General features: G+C 42.2%; 3 protein-coding genes and 1 long non-coding RNA gene across 4 annotated transcripts; 1 reads left to right on the forward strand and 3 right to left on the reverse strand.

The window, feature by feature from the left end:
- Positions 1-457: 457 nt before the first annotated feature.
- LOC113564849 lies at positions 458-1345 on the reverse strand. The gene is made up of 2 exons (XR_003408348.1): positions 1098-1345; positions 458-744 (listed from the first exon to the last, which is right to left on the reverse strand). It is a non-coding gene; the product is annotated as an uncharacterized LOC113564849 (long non-coding RNA).
- A 580-nt stretch (positions 1346-1925) lies between these two features.
- Positions 1926-4430, reverse strand: LOC6552722. The gene is made up of 2 exons (XM_001979015.3): positions 3576-4430; positions 1926-2489 (listed from the first exon to the last, which is right to left on the reverse strand). Exons 1-2 carry the CDS (start codon positions 4225-4227, stop codon positions 2119-2121), a joined length of 1023 nt encoding a protein of 340 aa, XP_001979051.1. The 5' UTR covers positions 4228-4430; the 3' UTR covers positions 1926-2118.
- A 2326-nt stretch (positions 4431-6756) lies between these two features.
- Positions 6757-7467, forward strand: LOC6552721 (acanthoscurrin-1). The gene is made up of 2 exons (XM_001979014.2): positions 6757-6918; positions 6979-7467. The coding sequence occupies exons 1-2, from the start codon at positions 6757-6759 to the stop codon at positions 7465-7467; spliced, it is 651 nt and encodes a 216-aa protein (XP_001979050.2).
- A 2614-nt stretch (positions 7468-10081) lies between these two features.
- LOC6552720 lies at positions 10082-13870 on the reverse strand. The gene is made up of 2 exons (XM_001979013.3): positions 13194-13870; positions 10082-11178 (listed from the first exon to the last, which is right to left on the reverse strand). The coding sequence occupies exons 1-2, from the start codon at positions 13666-13668 to the stop codon at positions 10766-10768; spliced, it is 888 nt and encodes a 295-aa protein (XP_001979049.1). The 5' UTR covers positions 13669-13870; the 3' UTR covers positions 10082-10765.
- Between the last annotated feature and the right edge of the window lie 6264 nt (positions 13871-20134).

Below are 20134 nucleotides of genomic sequence, written 5' to 3' on the forward strand. Positions count from 1 at the left end.
TTTCCCAAGTGTTCTACCTCGGTTTCGCTGATTCTGTTCTGCTCCGCCGATTCAGTTTTACTTGAGCGTGAACGGACACATTAAATTTTCACTGCCTTAATGAATGGCTCACCGCCGACGTTTCACTGTAACTGTGTTTACTGTGCTTGTTACTGGGTTGTGTGCACTACTCTTGTCGGGGGTCAATTGCTCCGACCATCAACAAGTAAAAACTCTCCATTATCGTCGGCAGGCATTTTCTCGCTCCGCTTCGGTTCACTTGCTCTTTTGTTTGGCAGCAACGCTTTTCCATTTCGGAAAAACGGAAAGCATTTGGGGGGAATTGCTCTGCAATTGCTTGTCCTTGTCAAAAACAAGTTGGAAATGCAGAAAATTGTCTTAATTTAGTTGCTAAATATAAGTATCAAAACCTACTCTTGCATTAAAATAGATTAGCATAAAAGGTATGATTAAAATATATTTTCGGAATTCTTTATTAATCTAAACTGAAGAAACCTGTAATTAAGACTTCAACGATTTCCCTATTAACTGAACTTAATATTTCGATTTAAAATGAACCTATCGCTGCCGCAAAATTCAATCAAATGTGTGCGTCCAGGCCAGACTCAATGGAAATGATATTAAAAATTCATTAATAACATTGCCGTTAACAAGGATGGCCCTGGAATATTTTGGATTCCATTTAAAGGCTTTCCGTGAGCTCGTGCCTATGTACATTTCCGACTACGCCCCGTGGCTGATGACCTGCAATGTACGAGTATATAATGTAATAGGATTAATTAAGTTTCACCAATATTAGGGCGGCAGCGAAGCCAGCTTCTGCAATTACACAAGTGGACTAGATGGAAGTACAGGTTGGCCGGCAATTGAATAACGTCCAAACTGAATTAGGCGTGGCCCAGACGAGACAAATGGACTTATCTGGCTGGCCGGCACACTCTGGCCCAATGTGCAAGCCCACTACAGACTATACATTCAGGGGGCGTCCAGAGACATTCAAATGCAAACGCGTGCCTCGGAACTAATCGCAGTCAGCAGTTGACACTCGTTAACGCGTTTGCTGTCGTCACTTTTCATGCCCAAAACCCTGACTTTACCAACTGCGAAGTGTCTGCGGAATGTATCGCCGCTCGGGTGTCAGCGGTACTTTTATTTGGCATCCGGTTGCTGCTCTATCACCACCCTGCCCAGGTTGAACTGGGAATTTGGAAACCCCTTTAACGAGTCTTCCGGCATTTGCTAGATGGAGTGCACTTGATATCAATACAAGAGTTAATTTTAGTTTTATTTGTAGATTTTGTACTGAGTTTACATTGCAATAATTCAACGTCCTGCATATTACGACAGAATAACTTAATAATTTATATTTCTCAGAATCATTTTTGCAGATTGATTTACAAATAGGTGCGTCAATCGCAAATGGATTTAGGAATTTAGGATGTTGGCCAGTAAAAATAATGTAGGACTGACAGTGCTGTCTTCTTTTCTATAAAATTTTATAAAATACTTACAATTAACGGCCCATCTACACAAAAAGTGCTATTTTGACTTTATCGTAATAGAAACCTTAAAACAAACAGGTTTTTATAAAGGGCAAAATGTTTTCAAAAATTAGAAGGCTTAAAAATAAATTCAATTATTGGCAAAGCTCTGAAATCTCATGGATGGATTATTACAAACTGTTTTTAAAGTTAGCTTTTGTGTCTTCTTTAGGATTTTAAATTTTTAAAATAAATACTTACAATTAACGGCCCATCTACACAAAAAAGTGCTATTTTGACTTTATCGTAAGAGAGACCTTAAAACAAACAGGTTTTTATAAAGGAAGCGTAGAAAATAAAAAGGCAAAATGTTTCCAAAAGTTAGAAGGCTTAAAAATAAATTCAATTATTGGCAAAGCTCTGAAATCTCATGAATGGATTATTACAGACTGTGTTTAAAATTAGCTTTTGGGTGACTGTGTTATATACATACTTAATTTCACTTGAGCGCGCGCCGTTGCTATCGCTGAAAATCGATGGTTTGAGGTGGCTGAAAATGGTTTATAGCCACCGACGAGGCAAATCAATGGGCAAGCACTGGACAAATAGGTATCTGACTGTGCTTTAGCGGCCCTCATCAGAGCTTCTTCAGAACGAGCGACTTGCTGGAGTGGCCGCCTCCTCCGGAGCTCTTTAGACTCATTACAGCCGTAAAGAGTGCGAAGAAGAAGCCGGCCAGACCCGTGGTGCCCACGAGCAGAGTGAGTCCGCCGATTAGGACCGGGATGAGGGTGAGGAACTTGAGCTTGTAGGCAATCAGCAGGGGGAAAAACAGCTTCTGGATCTTCTTCTTCAGCTTCTTGAGCTTGCGGCCCTCGGAATCCGCCGATGCCAGACGTTGAGAGCGACCTTGAGCCAGGAGCTCCTTTGAAGTTGCACCTGGTGGCCGTGCGGCTGCTGCTTCTGATTCTCCTGCGGTGGCATCCAATTTATTTGAGCCCGACCCATCTGCGCTTGGAAGAACGGAATCACTAGTTAGCCACGTAATTAGATGGTCAGTCGCAGGCGCCCCGAGGTCATGGTCGCTTGCCCCTTGCATGACCGCACGGGGATTGGAAATTAATCAAGAATCGTTGAATTGAAAGCTCCTTTACCAAGACCACCAGGAAGAATGAGTATAGTAAGAGTGGTCTAATATAATGTAAAACCGTTAAGTTCGATGTGATTGAAATATTGCAGCAACTTACTTTCTAAAATATTCCTTCAGAACTCTTTGCTTACTGGTTTTTTCAAACGTATGACTATTGTTTTGCAAATTTAAATATAATATATACATAAAAGGCATTTCAGAAAAGATTCAGATAGAATTTAAGGGAGTTCTATGTTTTATATTTACGGCAAAAATATGAAAACTGTTCTCATAAAGTACAAATAAAATTGGAAGATCAAAATTCTTTTTAAGTTTCGACAACTGTATAATAATTATACGTAAAAGGCATTTTAGAAAAGATTCAGATAGAATTTAAGGGAGTTCTATGTTTTATATTTACGGCAAAAAATATGAAAACTGTTCTCATAAAGTACAAATAAAATTGGAAGATCAAAATTCTTTTTAAGTTTCGACAACTGTATAATAATTATACGTAAAAGGCATTTTAGAAAAGATTCAGATAGAATTTAAGGGAGTTCTATGTTTTATATTTACGGCAAAAAATATGAAAACTGTTCTCATAAAGTACAAATAAAATTGGAAGATCAAAATTCTTTTTAAGTTTCGACAACTGTATAATAATTATACGTAAAAGGCATTTTAGAAAAGATTCAGATAGAATTTAAGGCAGTTCTATATTATATATTTATGGCAAAAAATATGAAAACTGTTCTCATAAAGTACAAATAAAATTGGAAGATCAAAATTCTTTTAAAGTTCGACAACTTCGAACGAAAGTATATACTATTCGAAAGTATTTCCGGTTTTGCCTAGTTAATATTAAAGTTCGTTCATTCCGATTTCGGAATAAAAGTGTAATTTAATCCATTTAAAGCTCCTGCTTCTGGACCACATTTAATAAAGCATTCAGTAGGTTTACCCACCTTCCTCGTCGCCAATCACGCTTCTCAGGGCGTCGCAGAAGTCGCGCACTTTCACCAGGGCACGTTCAAAGGGCTCCAAATAGGATTGCACACCCCGGAGCGACGACTGGTCGCCATCTCCTGGTTCCCCGGCAAGGATGCTGCGTTCATCATCGTGATTATTATCGTCATCACCATTAACCGGGTGGGTTAAAGTCGCAGCCACCTTGTGAACTTCCGGCTCGACTGCCTCCGCTTGTGGCAGCTGGCGTAGGAGTTGGCCCCGCCGCATCTGTTGGCTGATGGCCAGAACATAGCTGGATGGATCGTTGGAAGGATTCGGTTTGTAATTTCCGCCCGGCGGTGGGGAGCTATCGTTATAGCGATGGTTGTAGGCGTAGAAATTGACAGGAAGTCGTTCCGGTTCCTTTCGCCTTTCCCGGATCTCCGCCCGCTCCGCCCGCTCCGGCTGCATGGAACTGGGTGCTGTCGCGTGGAGAATGAGCCAATTGTTGTGCTGAGTGAAAGGCTGCCAAGCATTCATCTCCAGCTTTAGCTGCGGGCTCTGGTTGCCGGCGGAAGTAGCCCCATTAAAGCGGCTGGCGCTGCACCTCGCCACCTCCATTGTTAGGAGCCCGCAAATGCCGAGCACCAACACCTGTCGCTGCCACATTTTCGAATCAATTTTCCTGTGGATCCTTTGGCTGGGCTTGCCACTTCACACACGCACTCCGCACGCCGTCAAGAATTGAACTGTGAGGAGCTGAGTGTTTCCAGATCTTTGTAGACCAAATTCTACGGGCCATTCGACAGTTTATAGCGCTCCCTGGTCGAGCGATTTTACGGCCTTTCGCCGAAAAATGCTGTGGCTTTGGCTTGCGGTCAAGCGCCCAGTTGATCTCCCAGATAGATTTTCACAATCAAGACTTTTACCTGGCACACACGAGGAGAAATAGGGCGTTATAAAATGGTTCAAATGAAATTCACTATTGGGATTTAAATGTAATCAAGAAACCCAAACATTTAATGTATATTGTTAGTACTAAAATTAATTTATTGGGCATTTTCTTAAGGTAAGATTTGCCTACCTTTTTAAATATTCACAAAGTGCAATTATTTGATGACCACTTTTTGGAGTGTACACATGCAGAATAGCAGTCCGTCAGGCGTAACCGGATTGGGTGGAGGGAACCGACCACCGGCCACTTCCCAAATCCCACTTATGTAAATTTTCACTGATGAAGAGCGGGGGTCTCATTGGCAGATCGTAGATTAACGCTCCAGGGAGCAGAACACGTGCTTGTGAGCCCATTCAGGCATGTCGGTTTTAATTAGAAAACAAAGCTTTAAAGGCGAGTTTGGGAAATTTTCACTTTTCACCACCTTGTCGCCTGCTTAATTCCCTGTTGCACGTTCGGATCCACAGGTCCAACTGGTGGCCTTGCACTTGTTGCACCATTCTATATAGGTTTCTGGCCCTGAGAAAGTGTACCCAATGGGTAAATTCGCGTAATTGCAGAGACGTGCGTGCTAATTGTCTCTCCAAACTTGCCACCAGATGCCTGCGGGGCATGCACCTCGCCACGCGTTTAATGTTCCCCAAGTGAATGATGGGCACTAAGATGTGAATCGCTGTAACGTTGCACTTAACTTATTGCTTTCCCTTCCAACGCCACATACTGTTGGGCGACACCTTTTCACTTTCTTACAAGTTGGCTAAGAACATGGCCGACTTTTCGTCGCTTTTCACAGCTTAACTCTTTTCGTAAAGCTCACTTTTGGGCTTGCCTTTGAAAATATAGTCCCGAGAAAATGTATATCTTTAATGCAGTAGCTGGAGAAAATGGTAAGAAATGATTGATTTTAAAAAGTTGCAGGCTTTAATACTGGTCAAGAAAATATATACTTTATATGGCAACAAATGTCCCCTTCACTGCATTGTAGGTTTCGACGCATGAAATGTTTATATCTGCAGATCTAAAGATAAAAAAAAATCACATTTGCATCTATGTTTATTAGCATAGAATTATTAGACTTATTTATTTATTCATTAGTTATTTATTTATTTTATTTATTTATTTCATTTATTTATTTTATTTTTGTTATTTATTTATTTATTTTATTTATTTATTTTATTTATTTATTTATTTATTTTATTTATTTATTTATTTTATTTATTCATTCATTTTATTTACTTAGTTTATTAGAATTATTATTCTATGCAGAGGCGCTGCCATTTCTCGAATCAGAGCTAGAGTTTGGGATGAATCTCAATGCGATTCCCACCCGAGTGCAGCCCGCATCTGGATTCGAGTTCCATTCCGGCTTTGTTTTCCATTATCCGCATTCAGAATGATGTATGGGATAGAATTATGCCACTGAACAAGTGATGGAGCCCATGTGATAATGGGGCTTGTGGGCTGTTTTGCAGGCGCAAATTGTGGCTTAGGCTGAATGGCAATTGAAATGTCTTTCAGAGCTTCGCCATTAACGGGTAGCCATGATTGATGGTGACCAAAGGAGCCCATTCGGGTGGCTTAGAAATATAATAGAGAGTGACTTTAGCACATTTCTTTGGTTGTCTGTACGCGTCCAAAGTTCGTATTTCATTTGACATGGTTTGGTTTTCTCATGTATGAGAATGCTGGCAAGAGATGATCAAACGTGGATCAAGCTAAAGACATTTAAAGCATTTTTTTATTTCTGTTAATTTGCATGTGACTGCTCTTTTGGCTGGTGATTATGATGAGCTAACATTCTTGCATTTTTTTGCCGATTGGTACACTGGGATCATATCCTGTATTTCTCTGTCATTCCCAACTTAATGTGTGCTTTTAAATTTCTTCATTTCAAATGATTTAAATTTTTATATAATTTCTACAAATCTTTATTAGCACATTTAATTAGTTGTAATTTTCAAATCGGAATATATCAATTCTGAACTTTTTTTTTTCAAAAATTAGCTGGCCTGAAGACAACAAATAAATGAACTTTCATTTTTTGATCTGAGCCACAGCTTGCATTCTATTGGGGACTCTTGTTGGCAACCCGTTCAACTCAACCGTAAAACTAGTTCAGCGCAAAACTCATCCTACGCCCCGTTTTAATGGAAATCATAAATTTGTTTTCGGGAATCTTCCCGGCCACACCGGCTTTAGTCAGAGCGCTGCACAAGTTTTTGCTTAATGGCAGAGTAACTATAATGAGGCAAAAGACCTTGTTTTTGGAGGGAAGTGAAGCGTGTGCGACATATAGCCACCTTTGCTGGGGTTTGGTCAGTCAGGCAGCTTTAAATCGAAAGCGAACTTGGCTTTTGGCATTAGTTCTACTTGTGCTGCTCGAGCGTTCGCAGTCCGCAATGAAAGTAAGTGGTGCCTGCGAAGATGATTCTTAAAAGGATTAAACCAAAACTGATATCCTCCAGGTACTTGTTTGTCTTCTGGCTCTGGCAGCCACTCTGGCAACCGCCAACGCGGGTCTCCTCAGTCTGCTGAAGGGAGGCGGTGGTGGTGGTGGCGGTGGCGGTGGCTATGGCGGCGGATACGGTGGTGGCTACGGAGGCGGCTACGGAGGTGGCTATGGCGGCGAGAGCACGCTGAAGGTCATTAAAGTGATCGGCGATTCCGGAGCTGGATACGGTGGCGGATACGGAGGTGGCTATGGAGGAGGCTACGGTGGAGGCGGCTATGGCGGTGGCTATGGAGGTGGTTACGGAGGTGGCTACGGCGGTGGATACGGAGGTGGCAGCACTGTTAAAATAATTAAGGTTATCACCGATGGATCCGGCTACGGAGGAGGATACGGTGCAGGTGGCAGCTACGGAGGCAGTTACGGAGGCAGCTACGGAGGCAGTTACGGAGGCAGTTACGGTGGTAGCTACGGTGGTCAGCCCGGATGGTGGAAGACAAAGTGAGCAGATGAACCACTCTCCATTTAGCTGTAGTCCGGATATAAACTCGTTTATGTACCTGAAAAACATTCTATAGCCAAGTAACCCGAATCTCCTTAATGCCAGTTATTTCCAAGTTAGCGAAACTAGTTTGAGATGATCGGCAGACTGCTTGGCGAACTCACAAATAAAGCAAAATTAAATCTAATTTAAATAAATAAAGATCTTTTTCACCTTGTAATCGTACCAATACCATTTATTACCATTCTCGATGACACTATATTAAGGGACACATTCTCTAATTACCATAAAGTTTGTAAGGCAGTAAGCTTTGAGTATCGTTCTTGGAACAACTTTTACTGAACTCTAATTCAGACTTTTAAAACCCGATGTGATAATTTAAATGAGAGGCTAATTTTATCTCGATAAGAAGCCATTATACTGCACACGCTGAGATTTAAACGCAGCTATTATATGGCCATATAATATTTGCAAGTATCCGGTTTTATTAAGACAATAAAATATTTCATAATATGCACTAACAACAGCTATACTATTTTATGTTTTATAATATTCTGTGAACATTTTTGCGAACGCTATCGTTGAGCGTTAAGCAGCTTGCCTGTGATAACTGATAAACTTTGTTTTAAGAAGAATCAGAAGATACAAAAAAAAATTAAATAAAAGGAGAAGTCTGTTGCTTTTTCCCAGAGTCAGATCAAAAGGTGCGCACCGCTGCTAAAGTTTTTCAGCATAAAGTACGAAGCATAGAGAAAAAAAATAACTAGATTTTCTTTCCTTTAAAATATTTGTAGTAAAAAAAAAACAAAACCTGAAAATCAAAAGGAAAACTAATTGTTGCGTTCATAATAGATAGATATTATATCTATATAATAATATAATAATATAATAATATAATATAATATCTAAGATAAGTGAGATATTGAGGTCTTTAAAGTGAGTAGTCAAAATTGTCTTAAATAAAGCCTGAAGAATGTTTAACTTACTGTTGGAACACATAGTTATTGCCGCTTTTAATATTTGCTGAGGAAAAATATTTTCTTGTAGCCCTATAATTCCCAACTAGTTCTGGTGTAGACTGTAAGGCATGTCTTCTAATTTAGAGTCGCAAAATAGTTCAAGTAATCTCTCTTACCGGTCGAGCAGTGAGTGTATGTGTAGTGTATGTGTAGTGTATGTACCGGTGTGTGTATGTATGTATGAATGTATGTATGTATGTATGTATGTATGCATGTATGCATGTATGCATGTATGTATGTATGTATGTTTGTATGGATGTATCTATGTATAAAAGTATGTATGTATGTATGTATGTATATATGTATGTATGTATGTATGTAGTGTATGTGTTACTTGCACAAAGTAGTAAAAATTGTCTTAATTAAAGCCTGAAGAATGTTTAACTTACTTGCGGAAGATTATTGCAAGATCACATTGGCATCCCTCTTGAATAATAATAAACCAGGCAAATGTTATTTATACAAGTGTTTGAAATGTTATATTTATTTTAAAATATTTATTCATACAAAATATTTAAAATACAATATAAAATTCTTGTTAAGAAATTGATTACCCTACACTGAAAGGGATATATATTTTTGTGTTTATTCGTATACAAAGTGCTACTAAATTAATCTCGAGCTAGTGAGGTCTTTAAAGTGAGCAGTAAAAATTGTCTTAAATAAAGCCTGAAGAATGTTTAACTTTAGATAGCTCTCTCTCGGGATCTTGAACAAAAATTCGTGGGCAAAAAAATCGTATGGCGTTACGCATCTTATTATTCTAGTGTCTTTGGTTATAGTTAGTTAATTTTGTAAGAGGCTTAATTTATTCATTGAACAAACTAATAAGGTTCCAATATCGACCTCATTCATTTAAATTAAATTCTGGTTATTCCTCTCTCTTTTTATTGACAGGTACAAAAATACATTTTAAAATGCGTCGTTATAGGAGCAGAGGCAGTTTTGAAAGTAATTAATCGCCGGTATGTGTTTTTTCTATATAACTTTTTTATGTTAAATGCGGAATTGATTGCCAATATAGTCAGCCGTTAGGCAATTTGAATGAAGCTTTCGGGTTACAAGTGCTGAAACACAATGACCAGCTGAATCCATTATTAAAGTTGATTTGGCCAACAGCTTTAACTTACTTAATTCACTCCCTCAGCAAATCTGCAAGCACAATAAAATACTCAACTCAGAACACCACTAATTTTGCGTAATTCATTATTGGTCCCTGTAGAAATTCTTTGTGCGTTCACTTATGATTAAAGTCAAGGGAAAATTCTCGTTCCCGTACTGGCACAGACAAACGTTCATGGCCTGGAAAATGTTTATAGAGTTGAACTGTGGGCCAACTTGCTTCTTGGCTTAAATATCCGTTGTCTTGTGTGTTTGGTCCAGAGCAATAAAAGTGGACCATAAGGTTGCCGAATATGGGGCAAACACCCTGGGACACTACAAGTGGAATTAATGGAAGCTGGCTGGCCAAGTTTTGTTGGGGCTTTGGCCAAGGCAAGCGGAAGTAGTCTCTGGCAAATGGCAACAGGAACTGTGACATTGGCCGAGTATCTTTAGCCTGGCCCGCCCACCCCATTCAACCCAAGAGAAACCTGCCCTTCGCTTGGTATCAGTGATTTTATTTGTGTACATTTTTTTTGCTTTTCTGTTTTTTGAAAACTTTGCTGCTTACATGCAATTTACACTTACGGCTGGTAAATAAATAATAAAGTTAAATAAATTATTACACTTAGTCGCTACGTACAGTTAGACAGGCTAGAGTTAATCAAAGTGCGCCAGTGGAGTGAGTTGGACTTGGAAACGGGCTGCAGAAGCGGAAGTACGACAGGTAATTGAAAATAGCAAGTGCAGTTAGCCATAGGAATTGAGGCACAGTGAGTTGCAGATACACAGATACAGGCTAAAAAAGATAGAAAGGCCGGGTTCAGCAACAGTAAACCCGGCTGGAAGAACAGAGCAGGGCAGAGTGATACATAAAACAAAACATAATCGATTAAAGCAAATACTAATCATTATAAAAAATCCGCAGTGCCCAGTGGGAACGCACGTTCTGGATACATTTTATCCGATGTACCCATAGGTGCCACAGTGCGTCGAGTGAACCGTTGGAAGTGCATCAAGTCATCATTCCTGCCCCGCAGTGCAAGTGCAAAAAGAGAGTTATGTGTATATCTAATTACAATCCGTCCGCCGTCCGTGATTTATCCACAAGATAAATGCAGCTATCTAACACTTGGGGTCACTCCTCCTCCTGGTCTTCACTATCTATCTAGATTTCCGTCCTACGACTTGGCCACTTGCGGCGCCGCTGCTTTCGGATGCAGATGCTGCAGCTGCGGGTGGCTCTGGGCATGGACCGCCTGCTCCTGGTGGTGGGCTCGGTAGGCCAGCTCCTGGGCCTCGGTCAGGGATCGCCGGTCCCAGCCACCGCCTCCTCCGCCACCGCCTCCGGATGACCAGCCACCTCCTCCTCCGCCGCCTCCGGAGGACCAGCCGGAGCTGCCGCCTGACGACTTGCCGGACATCAGCTTCTTCAGCCCGATTATGCCCGCTAGGAGCAGGGCGATCTTCGAGATGATCAGTGCCTTGCCTGCCAGTATGTAGAGCGCTCCCATGGCAATCGGAATCATTCCCATCATCTTCATGGCCATGCCCATCATCATCATGCCCATCATCTTCTTCATTTTACCACGGCCTGCAAAAGATAAAGTGCGTTAATTTGGGGTTTCATTCATATTGTACTTAAACTAGTACTAGTATTTATTCCAAGCAAAAAGTCCTAATAATTTTCTTCAATGGTAAAGAAATTATACATTTTTTAGGTATTCACTTTTCTTAAAGAATAAAATTAAACAATTACCCTACGAATTGCATGCAAAAACAATAGTTCAAGTAACTGAATCTCTGAAGATCTTCCAAGGAGATATGATTTGGATGGAATCCCAGCAAATTTGGAAGAAACGGTGAAAGTGCCTGCTCAATTAAGCAAAGGCTGCATGGGAATATTTTCCCAGGGAAAACTCAGCCGCCTTTTGAAAGAGGCTTTGGCATTCCGATTTTCAGCAACGTGTGTGGCTTTCATTTTGCTGCCTTTATTAGGGACACTGCGGGCGATTTCACTTGCCTGGCTGGCTGGTAAAATTGTATTTCGACATGGCCACGTCCATGGACATGGAAATGGACACAGAAATGGAAATCGAAATCGAAATAAAAATGGAGACTAATGCTGCCCAAAAGATCGATGATCGGAAAGTCATAACCAGCTCTAAACAGGCATCCCAATCGATCGAACAAGTATTAGCCAAAAATGGTTGCCATTGGGAAAGTGTTGGCCAACTTGACTCCAGCTCCTCGCATCGATTAAAAATCTTGATCAATGATTTGAAAGTAAAAGAAAAACTTCATGAGGCGTGAAAGTAAGTTCACTTTTCTTTGCATCGCTTGCATTGCGATCTTGTGGATGCTGCATAAGTGCTTGTGTCAAATTTGTAATTGACGACAGCCCGCATTCAAAATGGAATACCAATGCCACTGGCCTCCTAGTCGAGGAGTTGTTTCGCTCGCCGGAGAAACGTGGTCGCCACTTTCATTGCATTTGACATGGTCATGTCATCTAGACTTTTGAAGCGTCCTACTCTGCCCTTTGGGGCTTAGATACTTGGTCTTAAAGTTGGGCAGAATGTACATAAATTAGGTTTATCGTTAGGTAGGCCTTTACTTTCAATGTAATACATTATTTTAAAATAAAAATATTATTATATACATCACGTGCTCACAAATGCTTAACACCAAAATTGTGCGATTGTTTGGAACAATTTTTATTTGCTTGACAAATAAAACTAGAGCGACTTGGATTCGTGGTGCCAAAGCTACACGACATGCCATGTTTTTGGCTGTTTTTGGAGTACACGAAATTCTGGCATGACATTTTATATTCGACGCAGTCGCCACCGTCTGGCTGATGTCGTTGTTAAGGTTTCTGGGTCAGTCCTGAGTTGCTCAACGAGTTTTCTCGTGTGCGCGTTATAAAAGAGGCGAAAAAAAATAAAAACAATTGCGCATTTTCCCAGCGGCAGTACCATGTGACCTCTCCCCCCGCCTTTCTCCGCATTTCTTCCGCACTCCAACCAGCCCACTCAGCCTGCTTACATACAATGCAGAATGATAAGCCAGGAAGTGGGCCAGCCAGCGGTTGCGGCGATGCAGTTGCTAATGTCACTGCCAGCCGAGATAAACACACGCTGTGGACTACTATCACGGCTCTCTTGGCTCTAATAACCACCTGGAAATTGCCGGCGATATGGCCAGAGTCATAGCCAGAGTCAAATTATGTCACTGTTACGCGCAATGAATACTGGGGTATTAGCGGTAACCGCAACTAGACCGCCCACAGAAAGTGATGATTGGCGCTGTGCGGTGGATCGATTTGTTTACCCAAGAAGTCTTGGGCTGATTGCAGGGTATTCGGCGACAGAGGCCGGAGATCTACCATAATCACTGGCTATTTGGCCATTAGGGTAAATAATATACTGCGATACCAGTTGGGGAAAATAATCAAAAACGGTGATAGATCTTTGGCCGTTTCTAAACATTTCTCCCATTGATAGCACACTATTATCATATTTTTGCTTTACAGTGATAAATTGGAATTTTTGGAATTAGCAAGCGGTAACTGCTTCCCAAACGAACCCAAAGCCAACTGTTTCCTACCTTCCTCTAGGCCGCGTCCAATCTCCTCGGATGTGAGCTTGGGGAAGCTGACCTGCAGGGAGTGCCCGTTGAAGAAGTAGCTGAGCCGCTCGATCAGCATGTGGGTGAGCTTGGCATCCCGGTCGCTCCCGGATCGGGGCAGCGAAGACTCCAGATCGTTCTCGCTCGCGGCCGGCGGACGGGGAGCAGTTTCCAGGCGCACCAGCTTGATGCCATCGGCCACGTTGATGGCGTCGATGGGGGCCAGGCGGTCGATGAAGGATATGGCCTTCTTTTTCAGACATGGCACGAATCCGGCCTCGGCGCGGGTGCACTCGTCGTAGACCCTCAGCAGGGTCCGTGCCCCGGCGCTCTGGGATGGGCTGGGACTGGGTGGGCTGCCCAGCTGCTCGGTGGCTGCCCCACAACTGCTGGCGAGGAACAGCACGGAGAGCAGGCTGATGAGGGCCTGCCAGGGCCACTGCTTGAATATCATGCTAAGGCACTTAGCACTTTTCACTTTTTTCCCGGCTAACGACGGCGACAACACTCGCGGCACACCGTGCGACAGGTGCTACACACAGGTGGGTGGGTGGTTGGTTAGTCCTTCGGTCACAGATCCTTGTCTGGAGTCACTGGGAGCTACTTGCTCTGGCTGCTGGCTCGAATCACACTGATACCGAGCCTTGGCGCGCTTTGTTCTTTTATAGACCTTTCTTTCTTTCTGCGCTCGCTCGGCGGCCTGATGATCGCAATTTGATTTTCCTCGGCTTCGTCGGCGACTTCGGGCGCCCAGCTCGTGCTGGCTGTTTTCCCACTCGGTTTCCCACTCGGTTTTCCACGGCGGTGGGTAAAAGAGCGCGTCAGTGCTGGTACTTGGGTTTTCCAAAGCCAGAAGTAAGTTAAGCCTGATAGTGTCGGTTTATGTGATGTGATGTTTGATGTGTTTTATTATTTTGTGGCCAGTACTTTAATGGTAAATTGTTAGTTTTCCTTATATTCAATTTATTTATCTTACAGTAATTTATACTGCACAATAATACGGTACTATAATGTCGTATAATTAATTTATTAAACATTATATATGCATATACAGTTCTGATAGCTTGCTCTTGCTGTCAGCTCTCAGTTTTGTGTGTTACCACTATATTACTAAAGCAAAATTAAATATCATACGCCAATTTGGCTACAAAATGGCCTAGCTGGCATCGCCATTGCCGTCAAGATCATTGGCAGCAGTGCTCCTCAATGAACCAAGTCGCCCAGCAGCGAGGCGAGGCCAAGGCATTTCCAACGGGTAGCGACTTGTTTTTCCAGCCATAGCTTTCGTTGTTTATGGCCAAACATATTAGTTGCAGTAGTTGTTTTTGGTAGGAGTTCGCTATTTTGGCATTTGACCATTCCTGCAACTGGCTGCCGTTGCCGTTGACACTTTAATTTCAATTTGGCTTTTAGCAGTTTTCGCCATTCAAGAACGAGTTTTGGCCGTGAAGAAAGTCATTGCCAGCTACTAAACGGTGGCCATGGCCGTTTTTTATGTAATGCAAACGGCAGCGAGGGTGTCAATGGGATGTTCAGGGCCATTCGAATGGGCATCGCATGATGTATCTCATGATGTATCTCATGATGTTTGGCAGTAAATTAGTAAGCAGAATATAATGCTGAATGTATCTCCAGGTCCGTAATTGTATCTGATAGAACGTGATGCCATGCATGCGATTGGCGTAGGGAAAGGAAAGCTTTTCCGCATTATTGCGGCTTTCTTGCGGCTTGACTGCTGCTATAAAGACAAAACTTTTTAGCCAAAAACAAAGAGTGAAGCTCGAGTGAAAATGCATTTTCTGGATTCTTGTTTTGTGGGGCTTTCGCTTGGCGATCGGTTTATGTGGCAGGCATACATTAAAAGGAGTATGAGCCGGACCCAGAGGGTCGCAAAGCGATTTTTGACTAATAAACTGCCAAATTAATGGCCCGCCGGCCACAAACATTTCCCACTAATGGCCAAGCCGGCTACTTGCTGCCAACTTGCCACTGGCCCAGCTTCACACTTTAAGTGTCGGCACTGCGGAATGGGTATATCTGCCCAGCTACCCGCGTTTTTTTTCTGGGCCACTCACTTATATTTTGATTTCGTCGGCGCCGCCTCTTTTTCACGCCACTTTCACTGCCCAAAGTCCGTGGAAAGGTACTGGGGGTTTGCAGGGGAGTTCATCGATTTGCATTAAGTACTTTTTGGTGCGCATGAGTATATATTTGCATACAGCTTTGTTTCCGCGTAGCTATCATTCGATGAACAATGGAAAACCAAAGCGTTTTGGGTTCACTGGCCGCCGGGGAGCCGTTTTAAATGTCCCAAAGCAAGTGAAAACTTATAGGATTTCCCAGAGGCAGTGAACCTGAAAAGCCGCTGTCCTTTGAATTCTTATGAAAATATTGTACATATATTTGCCGCAGAGGTCATTTACTTTGTGTCCATTTCTTACGGGTTATGAGCGAGAAGAATACTTTTGTTTAGATGATTTTTTAGTTAAGATAATATGTTTGATTTTAGGTTTTTGCGAGAAATTCCTGCGTTTAAATAACACAAAAGTGGTGTTTCTGGAAATTAATATGCCAGATTTTTTAGAAAGTCCAAGAGGGCAATTACAAATTCGATATTAAGGTAGTTGTTTCCATTCCAGTTTGGATTGAATTTAGAATAGGTTGTCCCATTGCTGCTATATGTATATCCCATTTCTCAATGTCAAGAAATGTCTCCATAACACAACAAAAATAGCCTTGTCTCTAAACATGAATAAATTGAAAATTGTTCGACATGTTTACATGAAGTGATTGTGATCCCCTCGGTTGTGTTCGTTGGACACTTTCGTATTGGATTCCTGTCCTCACCTTTCCAAATGCCACTCGCCGAGCAATGTGACTAATGTGCATCATTGTTTGTATTCCAAGCTAAATCGACCTGTCAAAATGTCCATCAAGCCTGGGACATAATTCGGGCCCTGGAGTTTCCCAACATATGATTTCCATCTTATTATGCGGGTGCTGCAGCTGCAGCCAAAAACATCCGCATCCAAGCCCCTGAGTAACTGCATCTGTACCTGCAGCATTACAATGTGCCATGGCAGACACGTATCCACATCAAACGGAGCTGCGCATGTGAAACAATTCCAATTGTCTTCCTTCCTCTGCGTGCCAACTGCTTACCACGGGCAAGGCCAGTCGGAGTGCACTTAGCAAATTCGGTTAACCTTTTCCGTAGAAAAGAGTCCAGCTTTTATCAATAAAGAAGTAGGTGATTTGTATCAAGTCACCCTTTTTATTTCACCCCTTTCACAAAATTATAATTACATTATCAGGACTATTATAAGGATCATTTCGAATTTTCTTTGTGTTCACGAGAATAGCATTAAAGTGAAGAAATATTATTACTTATATTGATAAGGCAATAGAAAATTGATAAATGCATTATTTTCAATTGATTTGTGTGCGTTTACAATATTTTTATCAAAATTTAATTAAAGAACGTACTTAAAGCATTGAGAGTTACTGCTCCTTAAAATTAAAGGCCTTACTGAAATACTAACCTGTTTTTCCAAGTTAAATAAGTTAAATCTGAGTGTAGCAACAGTAATTGCAGCAGCAACTTTGTCTGCTTCCTTTGGCTCGCAGCGACTTTTTGAGTTGGCAGCGTCGCCACGCCCTGCACTTTTCCCATTCCTCAGTTGGCCAAAAGATTTTTCACAGTTTTTCTGTGCCACTTTGCGGTGGGGTCTAAGTCAAATAAAAGCAAAAGACAGCCACAACAACAAAATTAAGAGAGGAATAGCATTTTAATAAACAACAACCGCAGTAATCGCAGCAGCCCAGCTGCCTACGGTTCATGGAAGTCGTTGCGGCTTAAATGTGTGTGAAATTTCTCGGAGAAAGTATATACAAAGCCAACAACCTACCGCAACGATAAAACCGGCCAAAGAGCGTTCTAAATTCTTGGAGTGCGAAGAACTCTGGAGGGTTAATGTTGGGAGGCCACTTAACTTTCGGTTTTATTTGTTTCTTGGCTGTTTTTATACACGCTACTCATGGAGTAAAGGGTATACTATATTCGTTGAAAAGTATGTAATACTTACCGTTGTCCGTTCGTAAGAACGGCGAGATCTCAGGGACTATAAAAGCCAGAAAGTTGAGATTAGGAAAGTTTGTTAAATGGTGTTTTCACATCCACTCTAGTCCACAAGCCGCCCAAAACTGCCACGCCTACACTTTTACAAAATGTTTTGATATTTTTTCAAATTTTTATTAGCGTATCGATTTGCCAAAAACTTTTTGCCTGTCACGCTCGCACTTTTGTAAAGATGGTATATATTTTATAGTTTCCACTACCTGATTAAGGGATAGCTGATAGTCGGGGCACTCGACTATATCATTATCTCTTGTTTTTGTTAAGAACCAGACTCACGCTTGGCCAGCGGACTTTCTATTTCATGCCGTAGGGGTTGTATGCCTTCTCAGGTTTTGTGCAATAAAAATTGCAATTTTCACAACAAAAGAAAGCGAAAAGAAAATGTTTACTGCGCTTAGGTGTGCGTGTGCTTTTTGTGTTTGCTTGTTAGCCATGTTGGCGATGTTTCAGTTGGTTTTGGTTTTTTTAGCACGTTTTGACGCCGCATTGACGTTAATCAAAGTTAACCGCCAAACGCTCGCACAAATCTCACGCTAATTAACTTTTATATGGGATCAGCGACGACGGGTGCGATAAGCCGCCGGCTTTCAGCAGCATCACCTGTCCAGTTGGCCAGCCATTTGGACATCCGCTCCGGCACGACAGTCACGAGCCAATTTTTTGCCTCCGCCGATTTTCATTTAATTTGCGAACATTTTACTTAAGCGTTATGCCCGCCCGGGGACTTAACTTTACGATAAAAAACCACCAGCATTTTTCACAGCCTTCCCCATCCGCCGGGTGTCACGTGGTCAGATAGCCAGTTAATGTGAGAAGACGGCATTCATCCCACTTTCATTGGTGTGTTTTCATATGTTCCGCGAGTTGGAAAGGAGCAGGTTTTGTAGGAAAAAAGTTTGGATTCCTTTAATTTACATAAATATGTTTAGATTTGCTATTTTTTTCATTGGTTCGCTTAAAAAATCGGTCTAGCTAAATATAATATTTTAATGTAAAGGACAACCGTGCTAAACAACCGTGCTAGTTCTCTACTTATATCCATTACAGCAAAATGTGCAACAACCTGAATATTTAATTTCCCTCGAGCACATTCAAAAGTTTATTCAAAACTAAAACGTTGCGGAACTAAGTTTTCTGGTTTGGAAAAGGGATATCATTTTTATTGGCAATGTCATTGCAATATTGTATATCATTTATGTTCGATTGCCAGTTAAATTGCGTCACTCAACTGCGTGCACGAATACATTCATCAGACAGCTTTAAATATAGATTTGCTGGAGTGAGTGGAGTTCAGTGGATCGTGGACAAGTATTTTTTCATTACTTCTACCGTTAGTATTTATTGTGCGTTGCTTTTCGCTTTCTTTGGCGCCTCTCACCCCAGTAAATCGGCGAGTGCAGGGGCTCACCGTCCATTAAGACCCGACCACTATACTATGGTATAGTCCGGCATCCGCAGCCGATGACCGCTGACCGATGACCAGGGAATCTCGCCACTGGACACTCGTGTGTGCGATGGCAATTTAATTCTCAGGTGTCGCCAATTACAATGCGAAAGTGCGTAGTGGTCGAGCTCCCGACCCCAATGAGCCGTCTTTAATTGAAGCTATCAAATCGCAGCGACTGACTGCGGACAATTAAAGAGTCAGGTTTGATTGGAGCCGGAGCCCTAGTGCGGTGTGAACCGTGAAAGTTCCATCTAATCGCCAAAGGTATAATAAAATAAAGCGCCAGCCCAGACATCCAGACATAGCCTTCCCAAGCTGCAAATCGCAGATACAAGCGGCGGGCATACTGTACTCGTATATGTATCTCGATCTCACCCGACATGTTTACATGCACCAAACTGTGCAGTGAACTCTGGAGCGGAGCGGTGGTAAAGGTTGCTGGAAAACCTACCAACCATTCCTTGGCCAGCATTTTCACCGCCGCAGCTTCCGAGGCTTTCACTTTTTCGGCCGTTGTCACGTTCGCCTGCCTCTCAATTTATCATCATCCATGGCCACGATGGCCATGCAGGCCGTTGAACCGGAGTCGACAAGCGTTTTTGTGGCAAAAAGGTGCAAAGGTACAAAGGTACGCCTGGCAAGGGGTTAAGCCTGGTCATTTGTTGGGGGACCGCACGGGAAAATCAGAAAAAAGCGATTTCGGCCAAAGGGATGGCCGAGCCCAGCCCAAAACAGTATTCAAATTGTGATTTATTTGCGCAAATTCCTCAAGTGAGATTTGCATCCAGGATTAAGTATCCGCCCCGGGCGCCGTTTGTCTGAGGCCAGAAATTATAATAATGCGCACAATGAAATGAAATTTTGTTTTGGCCAACCGACTGTCATGGCCAAAGTCTTCGCCCGTGGCCCGGTTTTGTCGACGGCATTGGCAATGACAACGACACAGTCGGAGCATTAAATTCACCTAAAATGTGGCCAAACTAAACGAAGTTGCGAAATGCGCAAGTGCTTAATGTGATGTGGTTGCTTTTGGGGATGTCTGTAAAATCACTTGACTCGCACAGCACTTTCTTCACCGGCCACGTCGGAGTGGTTATTGTGGCCTGTTGAATGCCAGCTTGATTGATGAGCAGATTTCGACTTTTCCAGCTGCAATCGTCGATGCCTCGATGCCTCGATGCCTGGCCTTTTTGATTGGCATTTAACATCGCTGTGAACTCTGCTTCGCCGTTCATATGGGACTCCTTCGTCGGGCGTCGAATTTCACCGCAAATATGCACTGCCAAATTTCCGAGACACTGCTGAGTATTCTTTAGGTGCTGCCAAATTGAGTGC

This window comes from Drosophila erecta, unplaced genomic scaffold, assembly GCF_003286155.1.
Source record: "Drosophila erecta strain 14021-0224.00,06,07 unplaced genomic scaffold, DereRS2 tig00000000-arrow-pilon, whole genome shotgun sequence".
Classification (NCBI taxonomy): domain Eukaryota; kingdom Metazoa; phylum Arthropoda; class Insecta; order Diptera; family Drosophilidae; genus Drosophila; species Drosophila erecta.